At 45.4% G+C, this 24,982-nt stretch overlaps 1 protein-coding gene across 2 annotated transcripts; it reads left to right on the plus strand.

The window, feature by feature from the left end:
- The first annotated feature begins 716 nt into the window (after positions 1 to 716).
- LOC112222374 (bcl-2-like protein 1) lies at positions 717 to 23,422 on the plus strand. Of its 2 annotated transcripts, none has more exons than XM_024385162.2 (3): positions 717 to 1,016; positions 2,408 to 3,117; positions 5,615 to 5,639. In XM_024385162.2, the coding sequence occupies exons 2-3, from the start codon at positions 2,575 to 2,577 to the stop codon at positions 5,618 to 5,620; spliced, it is 549 nt and encodes a 182-aa protein (XP_024240930.1). In that variant the 5' UTR covers positions 717 to 1,016; positions 2,408 to 2,574; the 3' UTR covers positions 5,621 to 5,639. The 2 variants fall into 2 exon arrangements, with proteins under 2 accessions (XP_024240930.1, XP_024240929.1); XM_024385161.2 differs by lacking the exon at positions 5,615 to 5,639 and adding an exon at positions 22,784 to 23,422 and having other exon boundaries at positions 750 to 1,016.
- The last annotated feature ends 1,560 nt before the right edge of the window (positions 23,423 to 24,982 follow it).

Raw genomic sequence — 24,982 nt, forward strand, 5'->3', positions numbered from 1 at the left:
GTTGGACCGCAGTGTGAAGGAAAAGCTCCCGAGTGGCGCAGCGGTCTAAGGCACACTGGTTTGATTCCAGGCTGTATCACAACCGGACGTGATTGGTAGGCCCATAGGACAGCGCACAATTGGCCCAGCGTAGTCTGGGTTTTGTCGGTGTGCAAAGAGTGTGCAAAGCTGTTTTCAAGACAAAGGGTGGCTACATGGAATATAAAATTATTTTTTACACTTTGAGGTTCTACATGATTCCATATGTGTTATTTCAATGTTTTGATGTCTTCACTATTATTCTACAATGTAGAAAATATAATGAAAATCCCTTGAATGAGTAGGTGTGTCCAAACTTTTGATTGGTACTGTTGTTGTGTGAGGAATGTGAGACAATATCCACAGGAAAGTATCGTTACATTAACTTTTCAAAGCTATGTTAGTAATTTCAGATTTTAATCACCTGAAGCATGCACACACGGTAAATGCATGCACGAGACGCATGTTTTCATGGTTCTGCGCATGCTTCAGGTGATATAAATATGAACAAGCTACTAGCGCCTTGAGAAGTTGTCGTTATACTTTCCTGTGGATATATTGTCCCACATTCAAATCGGGGTAACTCGTTGTGGAAAGTATCAGAGTCGAACAATTTCCGAGTTGTCTGCAACGCCGCATACCCAATACACGCGCCTCACGTAGCAGAGACGGTAAGAGGAGACACGCGCATCACGTAGCAGTAGCCGGAAGAGGAAGCGCGACACACTACTTCCTCATTTTTTCTGGTACATTAGTCAGTCAAAGAACTAAGCAAACCAGACCGAGCTGCATTGTTTATTGGAGAACCTCCCCGTTAAGCAGACCGGAACGGAGCATTTTATTTCCAATGATAAACGGCTTGAGTGAACTATCTTTATTTTTCCACTATCTTTGGCAATAGTACATTTCACTTCTCTCCTCGGATTTTGACAGCAGGACTGATACGTTTTCAGAAAATTGGATTAAAGCCACTCGCTAAGAGTGTTGCCGTTGACTAGGTAAGAACATGTCAATTGTAGACAATTATGATTGTTTTTACGTGACAATATAATTCGATTCGTTTATTATGTTAAATATGTAGTTAGCTGGCTTGTTTATCAATACATTGCTATGCAATTCCATGGTAATACATTTATGCTGAGTCTCCATGCAATTTATTTCCACAACTCTATATACTCAAAGATAACAATTTTCCACTGACATTTTTTTTTACAAAAACGAATTTATTTGGTTTAAACAGTGCAGATGCATTTTGGTAACAGAATGACGATGTATGCTGCATAGTTGTGGTGTAACTTTGCAATCATTGTTTTTTGGGGGTTTGGCATACATTTTAATGTGAAATTGTTAGACTCCGCATTATTCTGTAACTGTTGAATTGCCTAAACGAAAAATGGCCACTTTGAAACATCACTAAAACGAATTACTGTAGCTATGTGTTTTGATCAAGTTGGGAGCTGTCAATCTTTCAGTATTATTTGCCTTCACAATGATATGGACGGGCTAGATTGTTCCATGGAATTCCGTGTAGCCCTAGTGGCTAGCGACACGTGCTGGTTAGCTGTGGCTACTGTAAACATATGCTTTATTCAGCAAAGGCAACAAAGTAGCTCCCCACTTTCTAGTGCCATTTTCGATGTCATCATTTTTGGGATTGTTCCCACTTGTCAAGTCGCGAGTCCCAGGTAACTCTTTATACCATAAGAGTCTTAAATGTCACTATAAGGAAAGGTCCAGTTCGGTGAAGATCTGGAATATATGCGCGTCGTTTCTCCCACGTGCGGTTCTTGTGAAGTTGTTAGAACAACAGGGGTCCCCTCCTGTCCACACTGACGCGCAAGCACAAAGGGATTTAAGGCATCACTTGTGTTTTATGAAGAAATATCATTTTATTCTTCATTTTGGGTGTTACTTGTGAAAATGACAAATGTAATACATTGTTAATATTTCTGATTACGTGTTAAGTAACATTAGGTCAACAATTATCAATTCACAATTATCATCAATTAACAATTATCATATTCAATATATATATATACTGGCAATTATAAATGCAAATGTGTTCTGAGTCAAGCTAACTGGTAAATAAATGCTGATCATATATTTAACCTCTGTCACAAACAACCTGCTGTTTTAGTCTGTTGGTTGTCAGAGCACCTTGCCCTGTCATGACTGTTCTGAAGCCACAGGCCAAAGGAAGGTTGTTTGTGGGGGCAGGTAGGTAACGACAACCATTGCCATCTGTTTAATCTCCAATTAAAGCGATGCACTTTGACCCCACCTGTCGCTCTAATTTTGCCCACTATAGTTCCCCCTCCTCCCCCAACCCACATATGCTTATTGTGATGAATTATGCTCATTTAAGATCTTTGTTGTTCTCTTACCACAGGGCTTGAGCCACTGCACCAGCCTTGTTTTTTTTGTCTTCAAGACTTCTATTTTCTGCATACCCAGAATGACACAGATTGGATTAAACACAGAGGACTGATCCAAAGAGGTGTGTCGCGAGCAGGTAAAACCGAGAGCCTGGGGCAAAGAAGAAAGACAAGACAAGGAATGATGACTTACAACAACAGAGAACTGGTGGTATACTATATCACCTATAAACTATCACAGAGGGACTACCCTTTCAACCACATGGAGCTCACAGAAGCCCAGAATTGTACTGAGGGGGGGCAGGTGGAAGGGGGTGCGGCAGTCATGACATACGTCAACGGGACGAGTCCCGGTACTCCTCCACCACGGCAGTCGCCCCCCTCCTCCCCTCGGCGGACAGCGGGCCTGGACGCAGTGAAAGAGGCATTGCGGGACTCTGCCAACGAGTTTGAGCTGCGTTATGCCAGAGCTTTCAGTGACCTGTCCTCCCAGCTACACATCACGCCGTCCACAGCCTATCAGAGCTTTGAGAACGTGATGGACGAGGTGTTCCGGGACGGTGTCAACTGGGGACGGGTGGTGGGCCTGTTTGCTTTCGGAGGGGCCCTCTGTGTAGAATGTGTGGACAAGGAGATGAACCCCTTGGTGGGTAGGATCACAGACTGGATGACCGTCTATCTGGACAACCACATCCAGCCCTGGATCCAGAGCCAAGGAGGATGGGTAAGTCACGAGTGAAAGATGTGTGCATGGGGGTAGGGAAGGGTCATGGGTCATTTAGCTCAATGTGGGTTGTTGTATGAAGCATCAGTTCTAGAGGTCGTTGGTACCTGGGTAGTTTAGACTTTAACTGTTGATTCTGCACATTGGCACCCGTTGTGTGTCGCGTCAGTTTGACTGATCTGTGTACTGTATTTCACGCCTGACCTCGTCTCAGGCTGATTTGTCAGCTCTTGGACCTGAGACTGTTCTGTTTTAAGTGACTGATCTCTCTCGAGACGTGGTGCGGTTGGCTCCAGATCAGCCAAGGAGAAAGACAGGCGATAAGACGGCGTGAGATGGTTGCCTCTGGTCAGTTGGGCATTGATCAGCCTTATTGAGTTTTCAGCTGACTCCAAGTGAGCTCTGTTGGCTGGGATCGAAGTCTTCAAGGGGGAATGAAGTATAGGCTTGAGCTTTATAGATCAACCTTTGTTTTCCCCTGGTTGCTTTCCACGTCTTCCTCTGTTCTGAGCCAGCAACCTTCAGATGAAAGCAGTGTTCTCTCAGGTCAGCTGAATTGTTGTCCTGTTCCTGGTAGGTGGGTGTGTTCTGGGATGTGAGAAGGACACTGCTAAGGTCAGCTCTTCTTTTGTGTGGGCTGACACATGATGGGGTGTGGATTGGAATGGAGAGGGGATGTTGAAACAGTCTCGGAAAGGGATGGGTCCTATAGAAACTGGCATCTGATTGGGTACGTTGTGTGTGTGTGTGTGTGGAGGGGCCATCCGATTGGGTTGTCTCTCTGCTGTTGCAGAGCTGAAATGGATTTTTAATTTTAAGAGTTGAAACAGGCAGATGACTTGGTTAGTGACAGCTCATATGCCACCACACCCAGACTCAACGCCTTGAACCACTGGACGCTTTTAACGGGAACAGTAACTCATCACGTACAGGACCTCTGTAAACAGTCTGTCTGTTATTCTGATGAAACACATGCCCAACCACCTGAGCACCTTAGCAAATTTGAATGTTGTTTCTGTCATCGGATGTTGAATGTTGCTCTGAGTGGAAGACGTGAATGGCCTAAATATTGAATGGAATTGTGTGTTCAGTCAAGTAGTTTGGTTTCTGTTCTCCTTGTGGTATTGGAATTGGGCCTCCAGACAAATGTTGTGTCCTCCCTGTGTGTGCTATGTCAATACACACACATCCTAACTAACGTTACCGGTTCAATGTTTGGCGTTCTAGCCATGCCATACTATTGGATCATGTGCATGGCTCAGACCGAGCACGCACACACACACACACACACACACACCCCATAACACAGATAAACAGTATATTGATGTATCTTATCATTCCATACTCTACACAAGAATGCACATAACACTTTTGCTCAGATTTGAATTTGTCTGATGTGGTTTCTATGTGTAATGAAGAGAACAAACACACATCCCTCAGTGAGCACCAGGGGTATAAAGTACTTCAGTAAAATTACTTTAAAGTATTTAAGTAGTTTTTGTGGTATCTGTACTTTACTGTTTATTTTTGACAACTTTTACTTCACTACATTCCTGAATAAAATATTGTACTTTTTACTCCATACATTTTCCCTGACCCCCCCCCCCCAAAAAAAAAGTATTTGTTACATTTTGAAATCTCAGCAGGATAGGAAATGGTCCAATTTACACACTTATCAAGAAAACATCCTAGGTCATTCCTACTGCCTTTTAATCTGGCAGACTCACTAAACAACTGCTTTGTTTGTAAATGATGTTTGAGTGTTCCCCTGGCTATCTGTAAATGATGTTTGAGTGTTCCCCTGGCTATCTGTAAATGATGTTTGAGTGTTCCCCTGGAAATCTGTAAATGATGTTTGAGTGTTCCCCTGGCAATCTGTAAATGATGTTTGAGTGTTCCCCTGGAAATCTGTAAATGATGTTTGAGTGTTCCCCTGGAAATCTGTAAATGATGTTTGAGTGTTCTACCTGGAAATCTGTAAATGATGTTTGAGTGTTCCCCTGATGAAATCTGTAAATGATGTTTGAGTGTTCCCTGAAATCTGTAAATGATGTTTGAGTGTTCCCCTGAAATCTGTAAATGATGTTTGAGTGTTCCCCTGGAAATCTGTAAATGATGTTTGAGTGTTCCCCTGGAAATCTGTAAATGATGTTTGAGTGTTCCCCTGAAATCTGTAAATGATGTTTGAGTGTTCCCCTGGAAATCTGTAAATGATGTTTGAGTGTTCCCCTGAAATCTGTAAATGATGTTTGAGTGTTCCCCTGAAATCTGTAAATGATGTTTGAGTGTTCCCCTGGAAATCTGGAAATGGAAGGGAAAATCATGCTGTCTAGTTTGCCTAATATAAGGAATGTGAAATTATTTTTACTTTTACTTTTGATGCTTAAGTATATTTAATACCAAATACTTTTAGACTTTTACTGAAGTAGTATTTCACTGGGTGACTTTCACTTTTATCTGAGTAATTTTCTAATAAGCAATCTTTCCTTTTACTCAGGTATGACTTTTGGATACTTTTTTTCACGACTGGTGAGGACCTGGGACATCTCCACACCACAGGGGAACCTATTAAAATGTACCCTATATTTTCCAGAAAGAAATGCCCTCTTGTTTACCCATTTCGCTCATGTTTCATTACAAACCTAACCGACACACTTCTGTCCTGTTTTCCCCCTGAAACACGTAGAGTATGCTCTGGCTCTGTCCTGTTTTCCCCCTGAAACACGTAGGGTATGCTCTGTCCTGTTTTCCCCCTGAAACACGTAGGGTATGCTCTGTCCTGTTTTCCCCCTGAAACACGTAGGGTATGCTCTGTCTCTGTCCTGTTTTCCCCCTGAAACACGTAGGGTATGCTCTGTCTCTGTCCTGTTTTCCCCCTGAAACACGTAGGGTATGCTCTGTCCTGTTTTCACCCTGAAACACGTAGGGTATGCTCTGTCCTGTTTTCACCCTGAAACACGTAGGGTATGCTCTGTCCTGTTTTCACCCTGAAACACGTAGGGTATGCTCTGTCCTGTTTTCACCCTGAAACACGTAGGGTATGCTCTGTCCTGTTTTCACCCTGAAACACGTAGGGTATGCTCTGTCCTGTTTTCACCCTGAAACACGTAGGGTATGCTCTGTCCTGTTTTCACCCTGAAACACGTAGGGTATGCTCTGTCCTGTTTTCACCCTGAAACACGTAGGGTATGCTCTGTCTCTAAAACACACAGATCCGTTGGCCGGTGTACGATGTATAGAGTAGGTGTGGCCTATTACCTTGTTTTATTGTGGCATTAGAAAGAGAACCAACCAGCTGCTTAGGGGAGGCCACACCCTGTTACAGCACAGGATGACTTACTGCTGTCCTACCTAACAAACATGTTCATTCAGTTCTCCCTGACCGCTCCTCATCCCATTGGTGCTTTATAACATATTCGGTCCTGATTTGTGTTAGAGAAATGACCTGAGAAGAACGACTGAAAGAGAGGTTGGAAGTTAATATCAGATTAAGTTATGAAGACTGAGTGACAGGTGGAATCCCCCTTGAGTCAACGGTTGGGTCTCTGTCCGACCTCAGTGGTGAAGGAGGTTAAAGTGAATGGCGGGAACAGCGCATTTTAAGGAATGATATGTGGAATCCCCCTTCGCTCTGACCTCAGTGGTGAAGGAGGTTGGAAAGTAAACAGAGTGCCAAAGAGCATCATTTCGAAACAAATTGTGGGAGAGAATGTAGTCTACTGATACAGGATGGTGGAGGGAGAGAATGTAGTCTACTGATACAGGATGGTGGAGGGAGAGAATGTAGTCTACTGATACAGGATGGTGGAGGGAGAGAATGTAGTCTACTGATACAGGGTGGTGGAGGGAGGGCAGTGAGGGAGGAGAACGCCTGAGGGGGTTTGAGTTAGTACCAATTATGGGTGAATAATATCTGGACATGCGGTTCTGACAATAACGGGTAACTCATTTGGACCGTCAGTGGGAGAGGGCAGGTCGGTCTGAGGATGATAGTTGGAAGTGGGAGGACAAAAGATAAACTATTCCTTTATTTCCTCCTTATCTCCTTTGTGTCTGTGAGAGTGCCACACCTCAACTGTAGGCTACATCCCCTCCAAGCCGCTACGTAACACACATTATAAACTGGGTGGTTCGGGCCCTGAATGCTGATTGGCTGACAGCCCTGGTATATCACACCGTATACCACGTGTAGGACAAAATATGTATTTTTTTCTGGTCTAATTACGTTGGTAACCAGTTTATAGTGTCCAGGCACTCCGTGTTGCGTTGTGCTTAAGAACAGCCTTTAGTGGTGGTATATTGGCCATAAACTCCCCCACCCCTCCGGGCCTTATTGCTTTAACATCATACAGGCTATATTTGACTCTTTTACCACATGTATTCTGTGACTGGAGAACTTGAGCTCTTGCTATTTTGTATTTTTTGTGGACATTTCATAGGCAGCACATATTTGTTCTAGACAGTCAAGCCCTTTCAATGAATACATAAACACTGCACATAGGATACACACTGCCTTATCCACACGTCACACCTATTCCCTGCCACTGTATGTGAGACTGCCCTAAAGGAAAGGAGACTGTACCCCTGGGACCCATCAGCCCTCCCTCCCCCAACCACCACACACTAGCAGTCGTGTTGCAGACCAGACAAGCAACAACACGCCAGCATCACCGTGGTGTGTGTGTGCACTCACCGTCACGTGTCCACTCGTTTGTTTACCCATCCATCCATGTTTACTAATTTTCTTCAATTAATTTGACAAAATCACCAATCACGGCTGACTGTCCTCCCCCTGATAGATGATGTGGCAGATCCCTCCCATCCCCGTCTCCCCGATTGTCTTGCCTATACCTGGTCACCATGGGGATTTTGTTTAAATTTAAGTGTACGTTTCAAATTAGTAGTATTGGTATGTTCCTGAAATGACAATGCTAAATGAAGTGACTGTGTTTTTATAGTGATGTCGTACAGTGCTTTGATACAATGGATCGAACAGTGTCCTAGATCCGTTCACGTGACCACCTTAAACAAAGGACCTCTGGGTGTGCGCACACGTACAGACAAGTGTATGTGTGTCCCCGCCCCCACACACACAGTAATGTGTGTCGCTATCTGCTGTGCCCAGCCGTCCCCACAGGTAACATGCTGGGATGTAAATGTGCAGTAATAGACATTCTGATGGGTCGAGGACCGTGTGAACAGTAACAGACATTCTGATTGGTAGAGGATCGTGTGAACAGTAACAGACATTCTGATTGGTAGAGGACCGTGTGAACAGTAACAGACATTCTGATTGGTAGAGGACTGTGTGAACAGTAACAGACATTCTGATTGGTAGAGGACTGTGTGAACAGTAACAGACATTCTGATAGGTAGAGGACCGTGTGAACAGTAACAGACATTCTGATTGGTAGAGGACTGTGTGAACAGTAACAGACATTCTGATTGGTAGAGGACTGTGTGAACAGTAACAGACATTCTGATTGGTAGAGGACTGTGTGAACAGTAACAGACATTCTGATAGGTAGATCTGAACTTGGGTTGGCCATTGCCTGTGGGCAGGGCAGGTGATTTTTCTTACATATGCAAGCAGTCTGAACATCAGACAGGATTGCATTGTCTCCCTCAATCTGTGAAATGGCTACTGCTATAGGTTTCAGGCTGCTTACCACTCCCTCCCAAAATACATCATCCAGGAGGATCCTCTTGATGAGGCTGTCCATATCGGCAGACTGTGATATGGCCATTTCTTGGAGAGACTCCTTCCCCTCCAGAAGACTGTCAAACATGATGACAACACAACCCAACAGGTGTTGCTGGGCAGCATCAATGTGGTGCTCTTATTCTTCTCACTTTGCTTGATGAGGTGGATTGCTGCTATAACTTGATGATGCTGCTATAACTTGATGATCCTTCACATACCAAACCATTTCCCTGGTTCTCTAGTAGAGTGTATCCATTGTTTTCAGTGCCATGATGTCCTTGATGAGCAGATTCCATGCATGAGCAGCACAGCCAATGGGTGTGATGTGAGGGTAGTACTCCTCCACTTTAGACCAAGCAGCCTTCATATTGGCAGTATTGTCTGTCACTAATGCAAATACCTTCTGTGGTCCAAGGTCATTGACTGCCTTTAGCTCATCTGCAATGTAGAGACTGGTGTGTCTGTTGTCCCTTGTCTGTGCTCTTGTAGAATACTGGTTGAGGGGTGGAGATGATATAGTTCATTATTCCTTGCCCATGAACATTTGACCACCCGTCAGAGATGATTGCAATACAGTCTGCTTTCTCTACGATTTGCTTGACCTTCACTTTAACTCTGAACTCTGCATCCAGCAAATTAGTAGATAAAGCATGTCTGGTTGGAGGGGTGTATGCTGGGCGAAGAACATTCAGAAATCTCTTCCAATACACATTGCCTGTGAGCATCAGAGGTGAACCAGTTGCATACACAGCTTGAGCAAGACATTCATCAGCATTTCTCTGACTACGTTCCTCCATTGAGTTTTTTAAAAATTCCAGGAGGACCATGAGCTGTTGCTATCGATAAGGTGTCGGATTCATCATTTTCACCTCGAATAGAAGTAGAGGGACTTTTGTCAGAGGTTGTTTGTTGTGAGCACTGAGGGAACTTTATGCACTTGGCCAGATGATTCAGCATCTTTGTTGCATTCTTCACATATGATTTGGCACAGTATTTGCAAATGTACACAGCTTTTCCTTCTACATTAGCTGCAGTGAAATGTCTCCACACATCAGATAGTGTCCCTGGCAATTTCCTGTAACGATTAGGAAAAAATGAGTATAAAAAATACAATTCCATGTACAGAAGTAGTTAAGCAGTTAGATTAAACAACTCCCCCGCAACAGCCAGTGAAAGTGCAGGGAGCCAAATTGAAAACAACAAATATCTCATAATTTAACATTCCTCAAGCATACACGTATTTTACACCATTTAAAAATCAAATCGTTAATCCAGCCAGTGTCTGATTTCAAAAAGGATTCACAGCGAAAGCACAACAAACGATTGTTAGGTCACCACCAAGCCACAGAAAAACACAGCCATTTTTTTCCAGCCAAAGAGAGGAGTCACAAAAAGCAGAAATAGAGAGAAAATGAATCACTAACCTTTGATCTTCATCAGATGACACTCATAGGACTTCATGTTACACAATACATGTATGTTTTGTTTGATAAAGTTCATATTTATATTAAAAAAAGTTTACATTGGCCCGTTATGTTAAGTAGTTCTAAAACATGCGGAGATATTGCAGAGAGCCACATCAATTTACAGAAATACTCATAATAAACATTGATAAAGATATGACTATTATACATGGAACTTTAGATAGACTTCTCCTTAATGCAACCGCTGTGTCAGATTATTATTATTTTTTTGTTACTTACGGAGAAAGCAAACAATGCAATAATCTGAGTGCAGCCTTTAGACAACAAAGCAGCCAAAAATATATATTATTGGGTAGTCAACATTACTCAGAAATAGCATTTTAAATATTCACTTACCTTTCATGATCTTCATCGGAATGCACTCCCAGGAATCCCAGTTCCACCATAAATGTTTGATTTGTTCGATAATGTCCATCAGTTATGTCCAAATATCTTCTTTTGTTAGGGTGTTTGGTAAACAAATCCAAAAGCATGTTCAGGTCGCGCCGAACGTCGGGCGAAAAGTTCAAAAAGTTTCGTTACAGTCCGTAGTTTGGCATGTTTCTAAGTATAGAATCAATCTTTAGGATGTTTTTAACATAAAACTTCATTAATGTTCCAACCGGCCAATTCCTTTGTCTGTACAAATGAAGTGGACCGTAGCTACCTTTCACGTGAGCGCGCCAGACCGAGGCTGTGGCACTCTGCCAGACCACTTACTCAAAGAGCCCTTTTGAGCTCCTCCTTTAGAATAGAGTCCTCAAAACAGGTTCTAAATACTGTTGACATCTAGTGGATGCCTTAGGAAGTGAAACATAACTAATATCACCCTGTATCTTCACTAGGGGCTGAGTTGGAAAAACTACAAACCTCAGATTTCCCACTTCCTGGTTGGATTTTTTTCTCAGGTTTTTGCCTGCCATATGCGTTCTGTTATACTCCAGAAATCATTCATACAGTTTTAGAAACTTCAGTGTTTTCTATCCAAATGTACAAATTATATGCATATTCTAGCTTTTACGGCTGAGTAGCAGGCAGCTTAATTTATAATCAATCCTCAGGTTGTTTTTACAATAAATAATCAATATTTCAACCGGACCATAGCTTTTTCAATAGGAGAGAGAGAAAGTGTCTGCTCCAAGCTGTTGGCGCATGCAAAACTCTGCTGGCACCCAGCCCAAGCTGTTGGCGCATGCAAAACTCTGCTGGCACCCAGCCCATCCACTGACGCGATGTGATCGTTCTCGCTCATTTTTCAGAATAAAAGGCTGAAACGATGTCCAAAGCCTGTTCACACCATGTGGAAGCCATAGGGAATCTGGTTGATATCCCTTTAACTGGAGGGAAGGCATGCAATGGAACAGGGAGGTTTCAAAATAAGAGGCACTTCCGAGTTGGATTTTCCTCAGGTTTTCGCCTGCAATATCAGTTCTGTTAAACTCAATATTTTTGACAGTTTTGGAAACTTAAGAGTGTTTTCTGTCCTAATCTGACAATTATATGCTTATTCTAGCTTCTGGGCCTGAGAAATAGGCAGTTTCATTTGGGTATGTTTTTCATCCAAACATCAAAATACTGCCCCCTACACTCAACAGGTTAAGGACAACAAAGTGAAGGTATTGGAGTGGCCATCACAAAGCCTTGACTTCAATCCTGTAGAAAATTTGTGGGCAGAACTGAAAAGGCGTGTGCGAGCAAGGAGGAGGCCGACAAACCTGACTCAGTTACACCATCTCTGTCAGGAGGAATGAGCCAAAATTCACCCAAGTTATTGTGGGAAGCTTGTGGAAGGCTACCCGAAACGGTTGACCCAACTTAAACAATTTCAAGGCAATGCTACCAAATACTAATTGAGTGTATGTGAACCTCTGACCCACTGGGAATGTGATGAAAGAAATAAAAGCTGAAATCAATCATTCTCTCTACTATTATTCTGACATTCAGATTCTTAAAATAGTGGTGATCCTTACTTGGATTAAATGTCAGGAATTGTGAAAAGCTGAGTTTTTAAATGTAGTTGGCTAAGATGTATGTAAACTTCCGACTTTAACTGTACCTTTGACTATTGGATGTTCTTATACACACTTTAGCATTGCCAGCTTAATCTCGGGAGTTGATAGGCTTGATGTCATAAACAGCGCTGTGCTTCAAGCATTGCTAAGAGCTGCTGGCAAACGCAGTAAAGTGCTGTTTTTTTTTTAGTGCTTACGAGCCTGCTGCTGCCTACCGCTCAGACTACTCAATCAAATATCAAATCATATACTTAATTATAATAAACACACAGAAATACAATTCTTCGGTCATTAATATGTTCAAATCCAGAAACTAATTTCGAAAACAAAACGTTTATTCTTTCAGTGAAATACAGAACCATTACGTATTTTATAGAGCGGGTGGCAACCCGAAGTCTAAATATTGCTGTTACATTGCACGACCTTCAATGTTATGTCATAATTATATAAAATTCTGGCAAATTAATTACGGTCTTTACACAGTTGGCAACGAGCCAGGCAGCCCAAATTGTTGCATATACCCTGACTCTGAACGCAAGAGAAGTGACACAATTTCCCTATTTAATATTGCCGGCTAACATGAATTTCTTAACTACATATGCAGGGTTTAAAAAATATATACTTGTATTGGTTTTAAGAAAGGCATTGATGTTTATGGTTAGGTACATTTGTGTAACGATTGTGCTTTTCCGCAAATGCGCTTTTGTTAAATCACCACCTGTTTGGCCAAGTTGAAGTAGGCCATGATTCGATGATAAAATAACAGGCACAGCATTGATTATATGCAATGGAAAACAAGCTAGTTAACCTAGTAATATCATCAACCATGTGAGGTTTGATATTTTTTTACTAAGATATGTTTAATGCTAGCTAGCAACTTACCTTGACTCCTTGCATCCACGAGGTCCTTTTGACGCTGCACTCGCGTAACAGGTGGTCAGCCTGCCACGCAGTCTCCTCGTGCATTGCAATGTAATCAGCCATAATCAACGTCCAAGAAGGCCGATTTGTTATGAGAATTTGAAATCGTCCTTATTTAATCGGTCAACCTTTAGTGTGTATGCACTGAGAAGAGTAGCATAATGCATCTTGGCTAGGAGAGACATGAGTCTTTCACTTTTTGGTGAGGCTGGGTAAAAGGCTGTTCTTAATTGCCAGTCCCACACTGTGCTGATGTTGTCCACCCGGAGGGTAACCTTTTCCAGAAGAAGGTGTAACCTTCTCCCTCCACTGTCAGGGACCCTTCATCCAGGAACCTGGTTTCACTCAGGGCAGAAATGTCAATGTTGTAGAGCCTTAGTTTTGCAGCAATCAAAGCTGTTCTCCGTTGGGGTCGCTATTATCGTCATTGTCCAAAATAATTCTGATGTTCCATGTTGCCAGGGAATTATTTTCTAAAGGCATTTTTTGACCGCTGAGTGGAACTCCCGATAGGTTCGGTAGTCTATCCAGGATGGAGTGAGTGGGCAATTTTTAGGCCACCTTTTCCTAGGCGCCTCCCCAGCTGGGGTGAGCAGTGTGGATCCTAAATTGGGCTGCTCAGTCACACAGTGGTCTGCCGAGAGCAGCTGCCACTCAAGTCCCAACTACTGGCGGCCATAATAGTCCTGTGTCGCTGGCATGCACGGGTCTGATTTTTAAGGGCTCCCGGTGCATTCACTCCTGCCCCCGTCACCAGATGCCGCCAGACTTTTAGTCCGGTTTCTGGTTGATGGCTTCATCGAGGTCAGAAGTGGATAGTAGATACCAACATCACTACTTCACTGTCGGAAGGAGAAACCCAGGACGTCCAGTATCTTCCACAGGAGCCTGCCGGGTCCAGTCTGTTGGCGTCCGCTCACCGCCAGCACTGCTTTTGTCTCCGGTGTGTGCTCACATAGCCTTTGTCATACCAGACTAACCCACAAGGCAGTGGGACAGTGGTTGATGGCTGCCAGGACATGTCCACACAGAGGTTGGCCGTACAGACTCATCTCTGGGGCCCACTACTGCTCTGAGATCCCCTGCCTGTACAGACACATCTCTGAGATCCCCTGCCTGTACAGACACATCTCTGAGATCCCCTGCCTGTACAGACACATCTCTGAGATCCCCTGCCTGTACAGACACATCTCTGAGATCCCCTGCCTGTACAGACACATCTCTGAGATCCCCTGCCTGTACAGACACATCTCTGAGATCCCCTGCCTGTACAGACACGTCTCTGAGATCCCCTGCCTGTACAGACACGTCTCTGAGATCCCCTGCCTGTACAGACACGTCTCTGAGATCCCCTGCCGGTTAGCCTGGAATTTCAAGACAACCAGTTAACGTGTACCGCCGTGAGTGAAGACGTGTGCACGAAGCTGCTCCCCAATTCATAACAGGGCTAGCCGGCGGCAGCGAGCTGTAAGTGAGAGTTAGCAAGCACATGGTAAGCGGGCATATGCAACTTACCTCTACCTTGGCACTATTGCAGGAGACCTGTCACATGCACCCCATGCACACATGCTTACCCACACGGACACTTTCAAGTTTGTTTTGTCTTTTGCAATAAAGCGTTTCCTTATAAATGTGTTCAGTCTGGCACACACTGCATTGTCTGTGTGGGGGTTGATGGTGTGTCAGTGACTGAGGGAAAATGTCATTAAACAGATGGTGTGATTCTGTCTCCCTCAGCCTTGTCACAAAACCGTCAGTCTGGGACAGTAGGTTTGATGCTGAGGAGAGGGAGAGAGATTGGGCCATTCCATTGCTCCAGGGTTGCAGGGAGTGGGGGGGCTCAACTCACCTTCAAGGAAGGTTGGGACGTTCCACTCCTCCAGGGTTGCAGGGGGATCCAGCCACCATAACGTGTACACTACAGACTGAATGAGATTGGAGTATGTAGCTGGGAGAGAAAAAAACACTGTCTATGCACATCTGTGTGTGTACATGTGTAATGGGGTCTTGCTCAATGGAGCAGTCCATTTAGTGGCAACTCCCCCTATCTCTGCTCTATTTATAGCCTCTATCATTCAGTGATGTGGAAGAGGGACCTGCAGCACCACTGGCTCACTTGGTGCACCAACACAGCTCACCATCCAACTGAGCAGCACCACACTAAGCAATGAGCTGTTGCTGTGCTCTAAATATGGTGAATATGTGATTCTGTACAGAGCAGCCTGACATCCAGCTGTGCTGATGTAGATCAGTGTTCAGCAGCGGGGAGGGAGGAGGGGCCTGGTGTTCAGCAGCGGGGAGGGAGGAGGGGCCTGGTGTTCAGGAGGGAGCAGGGGCCTGGTGTTCAGGAGGGAGGAGGGGCCTGGTGTTCAGGAGGGAGGAGGGGCCTGGTGTTCAGGAGGGAGGAGGGGCCTGGTGTTCAGGAGGGAGGAGGGGCCTGGTGTTCAGGAGGGAGGAGGGGCCTGGTGTTCAGGAGGGAGGAGGGGCCTGGTGTTCAGGAGGGAGGAGGGGCCTGGTGTTCAGGAGGGAGGAGGGGCCTGGTGTTCAGGAGGGAGGGGCCTGGTGTTCAGGAGGGAGGAGGGGCCTGGGAGGAGGGGGAGGGGCCTGGTGTTCAGCGGGGAGTTTCAGGGGCCTGGTGTTCAGGAACAGGGGCCTACAGCAGGGTGGAGGGGCCTGGTGTTCAGGAGGGAGGAGGGGCCCAGGAAGACATGTCAGGAGGGAGGAGGGGCCTCAGGAGGGGAGGGGCCTACAACCAGGGCTGTTCAGGAGGGAGGAGGGGCCCAGAATGAGGGGCCTGGTGTTCAGCAGTTTCACTAACAGGCCTACAGCAGTGTAGCTACAGTTGGGCCCTGAAGACATGTATGCCTAGCCTACAACCAGGGCTGTTAGAGAGAGGGCCAGAATGACTCCGCTAGCGACACCATGAATGTTGCTCTGTGGTCTGTTAGTTGGTAGAGGTATTAGAGTAGTGTTCTCTGTGTGTGTTGGTAGAAGAACTAGAGTAGTGTTCTGTGTGTGTGTGTGTTGGTAGAAGAACTAGAATAGTGGTCTTTGTGTGTTGGTAGAAGAACTAGAATAGTGGTCTTTGTGTGTTGGTCGAGGAACTAGAGCAGTGGTCTGTGTGTGTGTTGGTAGAGGAACTGGAGTAGTGTTCTCTGTGTTGGTGTACTCTCAGTGGAAACATTGTGGTTGCTGCTCTCTGCTCCAGTTCTGAGCTGTCTTAGTGTGGGAAATCAGGTCAGGATTCCTTTCCCCATTCTCTCCCTCTCTCTGCCACTGAATCTGTCCCTCGGCCTCCCTCTGTCCCTCGGCCTCCCTCTGTCCCTCGGCCTCTCTCTGTCCCTCGGCCTCTCTCTGTCCCTCGGCCTGTTATCTTACTTGCAGTTTCTCCATCTTTATTAGATTGGCTGTATTGGCCTGCATTTTCTCCCCATTAACCCCTCCCTAGGTTTCTCTCTCTCTCTGCCGGTCTCTGTGTGCATGTATAGAAACTGATATCAGATTATGAGACCTCTCTATGAGATTAGTGTGGTAGCTGTGATCTATTAAACTGACATGGGGTGAGGGGCTACGGTGCCCAGCAAATATTCCAGAATCTGAAAGCGCTGTAATGAATATGATTAAGCCGACTTGTGATCATCATGATCATTGTTGTTCTTGTTCGAATTGGCGGCAATGTAATAAGAGCCATATTTGGGGCTCCCGATTGGCGCGACGTGGCTAAGGAACTGCATCTCCGTGCTAGAGGCATCAATACAGACCCTGGTTTGATTCCAGGCTGTATCACAACTGGATGTGATTGGGAGTCCCATAGGGCGGCACACAATTGGCCCAGCGTCATTAGGGTTTTGCCGGGGTAGGTCATAATTGTAAATATGAATTTGTTCTTAACTGACTTGCCTAGTTAAATAAAAATAAGTAAATGTTGTAGCCATATTTTAATGTTGTCTTTCCTCTCCTAGTCTCCTTGTCTCCTATCCCATTTACACCCCTCACTCTCATGAATCTCTTCCTCTGTCACTTCCTATCATTTTCTATTCTCCTCTTTCTTTCAGACAGATGGTAGGTCTTTGCCCCTTTGTGAGGGGGTTGGAGTCGGTGAGTGTTTTTGAGGGTTCAACTTTGTGGGGTTGCTGCTGGTGACACAGCGGATCTGAAGAAGCAAAATATACACATGTTTCTCTGTGTGTGGTGGCTGTGGCCCCCTTTTCCCCTAGGCTCTGTGAGGAGTGCGGTGGTGACAGAATGTGAGCTGCCCTGCTAGGGGATCCAAACTGAGATTGAGAACAGATCGGCGTCGGAGCCTGAATGTCCGACTCATTCATCTCTTTAGTGAACGGATTCGTCTCCGGATGGCTCAGCAGAGACACGACCCACTAGAGGAAGAGGTCAGACAGACTCTCCTTAATGTGTAGACTAGAACCTACAATAACAGCCTGCTGGGAGGTCACCATCAAGTTCCTCTATCCCTATTGTCCTTTTTACCAGACCACCTCCTAGCTAGAGAGGCAGGTAGTCTAGTGGTTAAGAGTGTTGGGTCTGACAGTGGTAAGGGCAGCAGGTAGTCTAGTGGTTGGGCCAGTAACCGAAAGGTTGCTGGTTTGAATCCCCGAGCCGACTAGGTCGGCCTGCTTGGGCTCCCCTAGCCCTCGGCCTGCGTGGGCTCCGGCCTGCGTGGGCTCCCCTAGCCCACGGCCTGCGTGGGCTCCGGCCTGCGTGGGCTCCCCTAGCCCTCGGCCTGCGTGGGCTCCCCTAGCCCTCGGCCTGCGTGGGCTCCCCTAGCCCTCGGCCTGCGTGGGCTCCGGCCTGCGTGGGCTCCCCTAGCCCTCGGCCTGCGTGGGCTCCCCTAGCCCTCGGCCTGCGTGGGCTCCCCTAGCCCTCGGCCTGCGTGGGCTCCCCTAGCCCTCGGCCTGCGTGGGCTCCCCTAGCCCTCGGCCTTGCATGAGTGTTTAAAGGGGCGTGAATGGCAGAGTTGCTTAGTGTGGGTTGTTTCTAATCAATCACCAGTCTTTATGTCTACATAGCTAGAGTACTATTTGAGCAGGAGAAGTTAAAGGCAGAACAGAGCCTTGCTCCAGGGCTTTGCCAGGTGTATTAACCCCCCCTCCATGCTGCAGTGGCCAGGTGCCCGATGGTTTGGCCCAAAGCCCGACTTTCACATTCTGGAGGATGACTGTCTGCCAATTGTCATATGACCTTAATTTTTATTTATTTATTGAACCTTTATTTAACTTGGCAAGTCCGTTAAGAACAAATTCTTATTTACAATGACGGCCTACACCTGCCAAACCTGGACGACGCTAGGCCAATTGTGCGCCGCCCTATGGGATGATCTGCTGACAGGCATGAGGAGTTGTTTTCTGAGGGTGGGACTGGGAGCACTGTCTTAGCTGTCAACTTTAGCCTAGTTCTGCCCTGCCTGTGTGCATCACGATGGCAGATAAGAGGTCAGACTGTGGTCAGTGTGAGTAATATTCAACATGTTTGACCAGCGGCGTAGATTAAAAGATGTCCTTTTTGAGGTCACTCGGAAATGTAATCTAACCGCAACAGTTTTGTTTATTTGAGTTTACTCAACAAACAAGACGTACTGATTTAGAATTGCACTTTTGCCCTAGAAGCACAACACATCCAGCGTTTTCATTATGACTCAGCAAAGGTCAGACTTCAACATCGGGGAGGCATGCCTGAGACATGAGGTGACAACTTATTACTCAAAATACTGGATGATACAATCTAGAAGTCCTGCGTCATCACTGAAGAATGCAGCATTTGACAGGAAATCCGTCCAGTGTGACCAAAGGGTTTTGCAACCCTCTATTGTCTTTCGTTGGGCTGGTTTAAAGCGGAATCTGGCCTTTTTTTGTTAGTTTTATTCACAGGCTTCTGTGTTCTCAGGCCTATGCCAGCATTCTGTAATTCACCCAACTAGGCTAGCTGAACATTCTGGATTCCATTCTGCATTTGAATGGAACACTCCCCATTTACCATTGTTTCAACTCTGTTTGGTAACTGTGTTCCCTCTGCATATTTTGCCTTTCAGGTTGCCAAACTGAGCTGAGGCCTCTATTGAAATAGACCTGCCCAGATCAGCTGATGCTGAGTTATTTGAAAGGCTCTGGTTAATTCAGATTCTCTCTCTGGGGACCTACGGGCTCTAAATTATGAAGAGGAACACTTTAGTCTAAACCTCAAAACTATCTTAAATATTGCTTACATTCTCTAAAATAGCACCTTTTTTCATTGATTTAAAAAAAGAGAAGTATTCTGAGTAATCTAGTGGTCATTGTTTCACCAAGGAGATGTTGTTACAGGTCATGATGGTGGTGAAACCCAGCGGGGTAACCTGTTAGAGCTAACTCAGGGGGCCGGTGGTGTTGTGGGCCTTTCCTCTCAGCCACGTAGCTCTGTATAATCTATCAGACACAAACACACAAATCAGCTGCTCTCTGGTAACCTTGGCAACCTTATAATGAAATGTTGTTTTTCCCCCTTTGCCCCATGGACTTCTCCATCCCTCCTCTCTCCTTCTCTCTTCAGCTATCGACTATTTAGTTTTTAAACACAAAGAAAAACCCAGAGGCTGGAAAACATCTTAGAATGGCTGCTGCTTACCACCTGACATCTCTGGGGAACAAGTGGAAAACACTGGAGAGAGTAGGTTTAGGGCTAGGTAGCTCACAGGGGACTGAGACAGAACCACTCAGACCTGGAGAATGACAAACATTACTATGTGCCTGTGTGATTTACTACCAGTCATTTAACATGTAGGATAGACCTGCGGGATGTACTACTAGTCATTTAACATGTAGGATAGACCTGTGGGATGTACTACCAGTCATTTAACATGTAGGCCCCAGTTCACTAGAAAGGTGTGGTTCTGCAGTGTGTGGACTGTCGGGGTGTGTGGTATGGTCATGCCTGGGCAGGTAGAATACACATGAGACCTCCGGAGATCAATAAGCACTGATGACTACAGGGTTGAGCATTATGCTGCTACCTGCCATGATTACAGACCACAGGAAGCAGTGTAGAGCTGACACAGACCTGGGCAGAGACATTGAAGATGAACCTAGATGATATGGTAGAAAGATGAGCAAGTGTGTTAAAAATCAAATGTATTCTTTCAGGGAGGCTATTCAGGAGAGGGGAAGTGAAGTGAACTCTTATCCTATTTTTATGAAGGCTTTTGGTTTCACCTGTCAACTCACTCTGTATTCTGATATGCTTTCACACATGTCATCGCAAACCGAGATCTTTATTTTCTACACCCACAGCATTCCTGTCATTCCCCTTCATGGTGTTCTCTCAGGGAGCGATACTCTGTGGCTTCACCTCTCAGTGAAAGGGAGATAACTAATCAGTTGTACAACGGAGTGCATTCGTTAACCCACCATCTCTGCCATAGTCTACGTCGAACGGAGAACAGTGGGTTAACTGCCTTGCTCAGCGGCGGGTTAACAGATGTTTACCTTGTCAGCTCAGGGATTCGGTGACCGACCCAATGCTCTAATCACTAGGCTAACTTCAGAGTGCTGCTGACTCCTGCAGCACAGTTAGCCTTACATGTTGACATTCCTTAGACTCTGCAGACAGACGACGGACTTCACCTACTGTAGTTTGGTTTGGCTGTGGTGGGTTTGTTTGGACAGTGTTTGCACCAGAATCATTGAGTGATGATTGTGAACACTATGGATGTAATACAGTTTTCACTGCAGTAGGTTTATCTGTAGGTCTACTCTGCAGGGAGGGTCAGACCTGAGCTAGCTGGCACTGCCAGAGACGAACACTACTGTTGGCCTACAGATAAACACTGCCAGACAGACACAAAACTGTAGACCAGGGAGGGTCAGACCTCAGCTGGCTGATGTCACACTTTATCCCCATCCTTAGCAAAGCCAGCTAATTTTTAAACTATACTGAACAAAAATATAAATGCAACATGCAACAATTTCTCTAAAATTAAGTTGGAGGTGGCTTATTGTAGAGATATTTGCATGAAATTCTCTGGCAACAGCTCTGGTGGACATTCCTGCGGTCAGCATGCCAATTACAAGCTCCCTCAACATGACAGCTGTGGCATTGTGTTGTGTGACAAAACTGCACATCTTAGTGGCCTCTTATTGTCCCCAGCACAAGGTGCACCTGTGTAATGATCATGCCTCTTGATATGCCACACCTGTCAGGTGGATGGGTTATCTTTGCAAAGGAGAAATGCTCACGAACAGGTCATGTAAACAACATTTGAGAGAAATCAGCTTTTTGTGCGTATTGAACAATTCTTGGATTTTTTTATTTCAGCTCATGAAACATGGGACCGACACATTAAATGTTGCGTTTATATATTTTGGTTCAGTATAATTGCGTTCTAAATTGAAGTTCATAATTAGTTGATTATTGGAGTCAGGTGTGTTAACTGGGGCTGGGGCAAAACTGTGACACCAATCAGGCCTCTCCCTGGTCTACAGTATTATGTCTGTCTGCCAGTGTATCTGTAGGCCAACAGTAGTGTCTGTCTCTGGCAGTGCTAGCTAGCTGAGGTCTTCAGGACTGAGGAATAGACGTTGAATTGACGTATGTGCTGTTATCTGACCCTGCCATGCCCCCCACCCCACACACACACACACACACACACACACACACACACACACACACACACACACACACACACACACACACACACACACACACACACACACACACACACACACTTGGAATCCTTTCCTTTGAAAAACATCTCTCGATTCCTCAGAAGCTTTTCACCAGACACCTTCACAGCTGTGACGTCACAGTCACAAATCCTGTTAACGGAAACACAACCGTCGTGGCTATTTTAATGTTGTTTCTTTGCTTCCGGCTCCATTGTTCAGTATTCTTCTGTATTTGAAGGAGTGATGACTGTATCACCCTGTTAGAGGGGAAGGAAGAGAGGGGTTGTGGGAGATGTGTACACCACCCATCTGTAATCAAAGCAGCATGTTTGGAATTCCTCTGGAATGAGTCTATCTTACTTTACTTTCAGCAACGGGACAAAGACACTCTGTCTGACCATCTGAATGTTAAGTCATGAAGGTTTACACAAACAGAAATGTAAACTACTTGGTTTATATTGTCATCAGTCTTGATATTATATTGTTTGAGAACTATTTGTTTTACTGGCCAGTGTAGTCCACTATTCACTCACTGCACTGAAAACAACCTCAGCCAGCCGGAAACATCAGTGCCAGATGTAATCGGATGTATCATCCAATGTGTGCTGCTTCCCTCTTGTGGCTGTAGCCAGAAGTGCAGACCTTTTATGTCATAGTTCTGGGACGTTCTCTCAAATGATTTCCTGGAAGGGGTGGGCTCAAGATGACCCCGATGGTGAGGAAAATGTCAACAGTGAAAGGGATTCACTTGGGGGTTACTGTTGTTCCACATAGGGAGGTTTTCTGGTTGTGGACGTGCTGATAGCATTTATATTTAGCTCTGATTTTAAAATAAGTGCATTATATAATAAAGGTATAGAGTTGTTTTTGGTTATACCTCATTTTGTTCACCAACTCCCTTCTCTCTATCTCCAGGACCGGTTTGCCGAGATCTTTGGGATGGACGCTGCAGCCGAGAGCAGGAAGTCTCAGGAGAGCTTTAAGAAGTGGTTTCTGGCGGGGATGACCCTGGTCACAGGAGTCGTCGTAGGGTCACTCTTCGCTCAGAAACGCCTGTGAGAACGACAGCCACAACAGACGCCGTCTTGTACGGGTGGAGGGGGGTGGAATGAAGGAATTAGTTTAACTTTTCTTATTTCTCCTTTTTAATTTCCAAGAAAATACATGATTATGTTTGAACCTTCCATCCCACCATACACTGAGGACTCTGACAAACTGTTGAGATTAAAGACAGCGGTCACTTATGTTACCCTCATCAAAGACCTCCCTGCAACACCCTAAAACACAGGAAAATGGAGGGAGGTATCTAGAACTGTCTTGGGCCAAACCTTCCTCTTTTTTCCCTTTTGTTTACTCTTTCCTGTTGACCTTTTCTCCAATTGCTGTATTAATTAGGTTTTTTTTACAAATGTAAAAGTGATTCAGAAACAAGCTAGCGCATCATATTCGGCGCATTGGCCTAAAATGAGTGAGGTAATTTAATTTGTCGTGTGTGTTCATTGGTTTGTTTTTATTTTGATTTATTTTTTAACCATTAAAACCCACGTGATCATTTCCTGTTGTGATGGTGGTCAAATACCTGGCACACAGAACACACAACGTGCACAACAAACCACTAGCCAGTGACAAAGAGTATTTATCTAGCAGCTGGAGATAGAGGCTCAGTTGGAGAGAATGTTCAGTGTTTAAAACTTACAACACAACCTTGTGATCATTTTAGCTAATGAGATTGAAGATGAATGAAGCAGAACCCTTATTTAGTGAGATTACAGATCATTGAGACTTCTGACGTTCATATAGATAGATCTAAGACATGAGAAAATGTTGTCAGGCTGACTTCCAGGTCGGACCCTTTCAACCTGCCACCTCTGTCTGCCTTAGTTTTCACACTTGGCACATTCATTTCTGATCTCCTTCCTGTCACAGCAGCTGATGGCGTGCGTCACTCAACACCCAACCTGCTGTTCAGAGCACATCTGTCAAACCTGGTCGACAGAGACTGAGGAAAACGATTCTTTGGTTTCCAAGCGTCTTTCATTTAAACACAGCGTCAGTAAGTCAGGAGGGTGCTTGTAGTCTGGCGTAGTGTCACACTCTGTGCTCTGGCAGTTAGCTTCATTCAGGAGGAAGTAGGAGGATGAGAAGGAGGGTGTGAGGAGAGACTGGTACAACCCCCTCCACCCACATCCTGACCCTCTGCTTCAGGGAACGGAGCCCTAGGGAAGTAGGGCTCCTCTTGTGTGACAGGTAGACGGTTGAAAACCCAGCCTTTGAGACTTTGCAGCGGTGTCCTGCGTTTCAAAACTGGAATGAGGTCTCTCACTTGCTGTGGTTTTTCCACATTTTATTTGAACAGTGTAGCAGACAGACCTGTGTTAAACTTTAGAGACGTGTCAACGTTTATATGCTTTATTTTATGTCAAAGCCCTGTTAGTTTATTTACGTTTTCTATGCATTCCCTCCTTTAATATTGTTGTTTTTAAATCTTATGTTTTTTGCCTGCTTTTCTCAATTGCAGATTTAATAACTTGGGTTTCATCAGGAAACATTTATCCGACTGCCAACACCCTCCAAGCAGCTCATACAGTACCGGCCCTCCAGGGTATTTAGTTACAGTACCGGGCCCTCCGGGGTATTTAGTTACAGTGCCGGGCCCTCCGGGGTATTTAGTTACAGTACCGGGCCCTCCGGGGTATTTAGTTACAGTACCGGGCCCTCCGGGGTATTTAGTTACAGTACCGGGCCCTCCGGGGTATTTAGTCACAGTACCGGGCCCTCCGGGTATTTAGTTACAGTGCCGGGCCCTATTTAGTCCAGTGCCGGGCCCTCCGGGGTATTTAGTCACAGTGCCGGGCCCTCCGGGGTATTTAGTTACAGTGCCGGGCCCTCCGGGGGTACATTTAGTTACAGTACCGGGCCCTCCGGGGTATTTAGTTACAGTACCGGGCCCCCTACCGGGCCCTCCGGGGTATTTAGTTACAGTACCGGGCCCTCCGGGGTATTTAGTTACAGTGCCGGGCCCTCCGGGGTATTTAGTTACAGTGCCGGGCCCTCCGGGTATTTAGTTACCGGGGGTATTTAGTCACAGTGCCGGGCCCTCCGGGTATTTAGTCA

The sequence above is a fragment of the Oncorhynchus tshawytscha genome, linkage group LG22 (assembly GCF_018296145.1).
Source record: "Oncorhynchus tshawytscha isolate Ot180627B linkage group LG22, Otsh_v2.0, whole genome shotgun sequence".
NCBI lineage: Eukaryota > Metazoa > Chordata > Actinopteri > Salmoniformes > Salmonidae > Oncorhynchus > Oncorhynchus tshawytscha.